This window comes from Bradysia coprophila, unplaced genomic scaffold (genome assembly GCF_014529535.1).
Source record: "Bradysia coprophila strain Holo2 unplaced genomic scaffold, BU_Bcop_v1 contig_232, whole genome shotgun sequence".
In the NCBI taxonomy this organism is placed as follows: Eukaryota; Metazoa; Arthropoda; class Insecta; order Diptera; family Sciaridae; genus Bradysia; species Bradysia coprophila.
The window spans coordinates 5,057,840-5,064,520 of NW_023503493.1; the positions used below are offsets into that span (position 1 = coordinate 5,057,840).

General features: G+C 37.8%; 1 protein-coding gene across 1 annotated transcript; it reads left to right on the forward strand.

Moving 5' to 3' along the window:
• The first annotated feature begins 1,269 nt into the window (after positions 1 to 1,269).
• LOC119076114 (sulfotransferase family cytosolic 1B member 1-like) lies at positions 1,270 to 2,925 on the forward strand. Its single transcript, XM_037182776.1, has 3 exons — positions 1,270 to 1,858; positions 2,011 to 2,267; positions 2,330 to 2,925. Exons 1-3 carry the CDS (start codon positions 1,530 to 1,532, stop codon positions 2,722 to 2,724), a joined length of 981 nt encoding a protein of 326 aa, XP_037038671.1. The 5' UTR covers positions 1,270 to 1,529; the 3' UTR covers positions 2,725 to 2,925.
• The last annotated feature ends 3,756 nt before the right edge of the window (positions 2,926 to 6,681 follow it).

The following is a 6,681-nucleotide window of genomic DNA, read 5'->3' on the forward strand; positions in this document are numbered from 1 at the left end:
CGCCTCGGGTTGACAATCGACATCTAGTGCGATAAAATACCTTCATACGATTCTTGTTTCATAAATAACCATTATGGACTTTACAACTCTCAGAAGTATGTGTATGTGTTGTGCGTGACGCAAGTCCTTATGTCTTACAAAATATCTCATCAAATAAACTTTGGACACAAAAATTACATCACAAGTGGTAGGGTGAGCGTACCAATCCTCGGACAAGAATGAGTCCTCGGACACCTATTGTTCTCTCATTCATAAAAAAAGTTTATGAATGAAAGAACAATAGGTGTCCGAGGACGCATTCTTGTCCGAGGATTGGTACGTTCACCCTAATTGTTGAGGAAACTTCACTATTCTTCTTCAAAGTGTTGAAAAAAAAGTTTGTGAAAATTTTCTTTGATATATTTTGTAAGTGAAATGAAGACATAAGGACTTGCGTCACCTTTACTCTTACAGTATTATTTTGAACTGATTGCATATAATACAAGTTATTTTAATAAAACTTGATTGTTAACTCTAAATAGCCTCAACACAACGTACACACACACTCCTTGGGAACTTTAGACTCGTACAGTCCGATATTTACCGATGTTTACTGAGCAAAACTTACATTATTTACATAACCAAAGATCAAAAATTATTATAAATTTAAAATTCGAGTTTTAGAGTGAATTTTGTTGATCCGAGGCTAGCCGAGGTCAATAAATATATATGAAACCTCCACTTTTCATTTTTAATTTATTTTACATGTCAATGCTGTCAAAAGTTCATGAAATTTCATTTTCTTCCTTCTTCGTCCTCTTTTTTTGTAGTCTGCAGTTTGTTTATTACAATGATTTCTATCTTTCGAAGACTATGCTTGCTTGTTCGTGATCTTTGTAACACGCCTAACCTTTGGTGCAGACTGATTTCGTTGGAACTATTTAAAGTTAATGATTCTATTCGACTTTCTTTTGACAAACCGTCCCGGGTCAAAAAGTTTGCAAGAGATCTCCGAGCAAATTTAGTGTTCTCCCTTCCAAATTGGCATAAAACTTCTATTCTCGCTAAATACAAAATGTTCTACTAGAATTGCCAGGCTGCTACGCAAGATTACTGACCCATGCTAGATATTAATAGAAATGTTTCCGAAATAATTTTTAACGAGATCTTACGGGTCACCATAGCCAATTGTTTTTTTTCTTCATTTTTGTTATTTACGTTTATTGTATGCACAGACTTCTCTTGGAATTCATTGGATGCTGTGTAAAAACATCAGTTTGCAAGTGCGTTTATTATTCAACTATCTTTTGAAGTGTGCAGTCGATTCATTAGTCTAGTTTTACGCATATGTACACTCTTACTCTGTGAATTTGTTGGATTGTTTGGGTTCATTAACTGATAAACATTCAGCATTATACTCATCATACCCTGCATTGATACAGTCTCTGAGATATTGAAGTCGTTTTACATTGAGTAAATAATCCAGTGGATCCAGTTTGTGTTAATTCAATCAGATTGTTAAAAGTAAACACAGATAAATCGCTTCAACTATGACTTATTCTGTGCAATCAGTTGCCAATGGAACAAATTTTGAATTTCCCTTCCATCATCAGTTCAAATACATTTTGAACAAGATACCGAACCATCCGTTGCAACACGATGTTCAATCAAAGTTCAACAGTATTACAATGCCACGGGCATACGAGCAATACATGGAACGGATATGGAACTGTGACGTTTATGAAGACGATACATGGGTGATTACATATCCCAAATGTGGTACGACGTGGACGCAGGAAGCCGTTTGGCAAATATGTAACGATGTTGATCTCGACGACAAAGGGAAAACATCAATTCGGCAGAGATTTCCATTTATTGAGTAATGTTACGGATTTGCAAGCCTATCTTAGAGGAGAGACTTGTCTCCACACAAATTCCTTTTATTGAAATCCCTAAGTTTGTCAAAGTCAATATTCCTTTAAAATAGGCTGATCTAATGACCCAACTCTTTTAATCGATTTCGAATTACAGAATCCAGGCAGTGACTGCTTTTGCCGATAGAGAAAATCCATTCGATTTCATTAATGAACTTCAGCGTCCTCGATTTATCAAATCCCATTTGCCCATTTGCTTCCTACCCAAACAACTGTGGCAGGTAAAACCGAAAATTGTCTACGTTGCCAGGGAACCCAAAGATGCGGCAATTTCCTTTTATCATCACTACTACAACATGTACAAGTATTGTGGTACCAAGAACGAGTTCCTCGATTCGTTCTTACACGGAATCGGTAAATATTGTGACGCAAAAATCGATTAAAATAAATTCCAAACTAAGCTGTATCTCCATCAGTCGAACATGGATGTTATTGGGATCACGTTGAGCAATTTCACTTGCTACGACCGCACTACCCTAACCTACTGTTCATCACATTCGAGAACATGAAACACAATCTGGAGCATACACTGAACGAATTGTGCAACTTCTTGGACAAGACACTTACCGCGGAGCAATTACAACGGCTTGCAAATCATCTCCAATTCGACAATATGAAAAAGAATCCGGCAGTCAATCCACCGTATATAGAGGAAGCTGCACAGAAGAATCGACCAGGTAGTGGCTTCGCTTTCGTGAGACGAGGAATTACAGGCTCGTACAAAGATGAAATGACACCCGAATATGTTAGAAAATTTAATGAAATGACGAAGAAGCGTTTTGAGACGCTGGGGCTTTACCAAAGTGATTAGTATGCAGGTACTGAATACCAGGGACTGTGGTAAAATTTAGGAATTTTTTTTTTTTTTTTTCAAAAATGTCGATCGATCTTTTGTCTTCAACAAGGAACAAGTCTTCAGTGTTGCATAAGTTTTACTTTTAATATCAAGAATCTATACGTATCGCTCAGCATTGTTGGCGAAAAATAAAGACATGACTGTCTGTAAGAGTTTTGTTCTTTATAATTTTAAATTTTGTAGTTTGGTTTAGTAGGCGGGGCACCAAGCGATGGAAAGTTAAAGGGTCTTTGTGTGAATTCCGTTTTTAAAAAAACCTTAAAACGTGAAGGTGACACAGGTCCTTGTGCCTTAACTTACAAAATTACTGATACTGCTGAAAGTGACGCATTCCTTGTCTGAACTCATAACTCACAAATAGCAGAAGATTCGGTTTCCCTTTTACAATTTTCTTATAGTTGGTGAATATTTTCCTCAACTCTTTCTTTGTTATTGAGTTATTTTGCAAGTAAAGGCACAAGGACTTGCGTCACTCATAGGCTAATTCCAGGGTTAGTTGCGTTACAAATTTCGTCATTTCTGAGGCATAAAGTGAGTTGTGTTGGGTTTGTTTTACAGTAACAAATGAATCTATGAATTTTCTAATACTCAGGAGACCCACTGCTTTCATACCAACAAGAATTGGAATTTTCACCCTGCGAAGTTTGACTTGTGTGGAAGCTAGGTCAAGACGAGCAGTTTAAGCCCAATATGAGGTTGGTAGCCCAAAATTTGTGGGAGATATGTCTATAAAAGTGATATTTTTCGGGGGTTAATAGCCAGAAATATATTTTTTCCAAATTGGTGGTCGTTAAACCACAGAAAATGTTGCTTTGGCTTAAAACCGTTTCAAACAAGGCATCAGAACAGTCGGAGCGTTTGCTGCGACTTAGCCCCGTACAACCCGTAATCCTATTTCGTCCGCAACCATTACACGTCCGTAGCCCTAATAAGCCCGGAACCCTAATACGTCTACAACCCTCTAATGCGTCTGTTACCAAAATGCAAGTCAAGTTAGGCATTGTCAAATTTACTGAAACTGTTCATTTTTAAAATTGCGCATAGCGCAATTACGAAAGCCCGTACGAAGTACCTTTCAAATAAAACCAACAATTTACGACATTATTTTAGAAACCCAAAATTTTTTGCCAACTTTCCGTTGGGTATTCAATTACCTCTCAAATGAAACAAAAACTAGCAAAATCGGTTGAGATTTACTCGATTTATGTGAAAAAGGACTTAGGGCCTTAGTGCAAGGGCCCAAATTTGAAACTTTTTTTGCCATCATACTATTCGGCACTCAATTATCTCTCAAATGAAACAAAAACTAGCAAAATCGGATGAGATTTACTCGATTTATGTGCAAAAAACACTTAGGGCCGAGTAGCGGCCTTAGTTTAAGGGCCCAAATTTGAAACTTTTTTCGCCATCATTCTATTCGGCATTCAATTATCTCTCAAATGAAACAAAAACTAGCAAAATCGGATGAGATTTACTCGATTTTTGTGCAAAAAACACTTAGGGCCGAGTAGCGGCCTTAGTCCAAGGGCCCTAATTTGAAACTTTTTTCGTCACGTTCTTTTCGGTATTCAATTACCTTCCATAAAAAACTAAAACTAGCAAAATCGGATGAGATTTACTCGATTTTTGCAAAAAACACTTAGGGCTGAGTAATGACCTTTGAGCCCTCCCAACAAGCCCACGTTGCATCTTACCCAAAAACAATGTTCAGCAACTTTGTTCTACTCGTCAATACCTTTCATTTGATATATCACAAGCAGCTATTGCGTGCGTATTTCGGTAGATATCGTCGAAAGACTGAAAAACACCTATAGGGCCCTAGCTTTGGAGGGGCCGACCCTACCATGCCCATTTTCGAACTTGACCTTACTTTTGTCGATACCAATCGGGGAAAAAAAGAATTTTGAAAAAAGGTTGTGATTTACTCAAGCTAGAGGGGTCACGGACGGACGGACGGAAATGCTTTGCCCTTACTGTCTGCTTCCAATTCGACGTGTTACAAACGGCATATTAATCTTATAAGCCCCCAGTACTTCGTACGGGGCTAAAAATGGTTACAAAATTGTTCGAGATGACCTCGACGAGTTAAAATTCGAAGCTGACACTTATCACCACTGGGAAGCTGGTTTCACCTACTCCACTCACCCAAAGTTATCGAGCCAAAGTTATTTTCTCGTGAAGTCATATGCTGTAGCTTTCGAAAGACACCGATCTTCAGAATGAACCAAAAATCTTCTAAAAATTTAATTTCGTGTCATTTGGTGCAATTGAATTGTGGAATTATAGCGTTCGGATCTACAGGGAAACAAGTTTACAGAAATCATTTGAGATTCAGTGAGAATATCTCGGAATGTCGAATACAAACAAACACTTTTTGGTTATATCTCCCCGAGTCGTTATGCCAATGACATCATATTGGTGTCGAACTACGCGTCTTGTCAATAGATTTCAGCAAAAAAAAGGTTAGTGAAATCGGTTCAGGTTTCGTGAAATAAACTAGAATTTTCAAAAGTTTGCTAAAAAAAGGATTTTCGGCCACCGACCTAATATGGGGCTTAAACGACGCGTCTGGTCAACAGCTTTCAAGGAAAAGTTTACCAAAATCGGTTTTCATTTGGTGAAATAATTTCGAAAAGTCTCAAATTAGCTGGTTTTATAAGGTTTTATTTTACATTTTCTAAATTTTTACTAAAGAATGTCGAAATTTTGACTTTAGCTGGCTGTGGCTACGTGGTCAGGTTGTCGAGGAAAGCCATTTTAACACGAATTAGCTTAGAATTAATCCCTCTATCCGTTGCGACAACAATCTGTATTCAGATTGACTCGTCGGTCCCGCACGGCCATGAGTGCCGGTTCTCCGAAACGGCTGGATGGATCCGCGAACTGCATGTGGTTCCTTATTGTACTCGAGTCCCTCAATAAAAACATGAAGAAAAATCAGAGGTGGTATCGCGACTCTATTTAACTTTTGTTTAACTCCACCGTGATCCGCCTTGGATTCGGATCAACAATCTTCACACGAAAACTAGAATTTTCCACTTTTTATCCCTTGTGATGTAGATAACTTTTGAGTGTTTTAGAGACCTCAGAACAAACTTTTGCTTTAGGGCCAGGTTAAGGCGATTTACATGGCAACGCAAACATTTAGCCATGCATAACGCCTGAACCTGGTCTAAATGGAATAACGTACTGATTCGTAATGACTGAAAAAGATGTAAATAAGTTTTCTTAATTTGTCCAAGAGAAACCAGCAGCACTCCATGAACTTTAAGATTCTGTTGAACCAAGCACAAAACAGAGTCCCGGTCCAGTCACTCAAACTTTTCCAAGAACAATGTATACATCCATCGGTTCAATTGAACTTTTTATGCTTCTTTTTATAGTCTTAGCAGGCTCCAGTAAACTTCATCTTATACAACCACATAGGCTTGCTTCAGTCACCGAAGTGTAGTATATAAAAAAATGAATGAGTAAAATTGTCAACAAAAAGGACTATTCAGCGAATCGAGTAAATAAGTTTTTTTTTTGGGAAAAGTTGGGGAATTTCGGTAAATGTTGAGAATGCGCTCTCAGAAATCATTGATAGCAAAGTGTTACACCAGCACTACGGTACACCTTTTCACTAAAAGATATGTTGCCCAGATACGATGGCCATTCAATGAGCAACGTTACACATACCGAAACATTTTCCACATAGACATTGTGGCACTCATCTAAGAAATTGTTTCATTCATAAAATTGTCTAAAATTCCACTATGACCGAACGTCTCTCCCACACATCCGTTCCAGTTCTCTCATCAATGACCGCATTCCGTATAACATCCAATAAAGACAATTGTTGGTGTTTTCTCATTGTTCTGTTCTAACCCGAATCGTGAGTGTATAACAACACTCTTATCAGAAATGTAATAT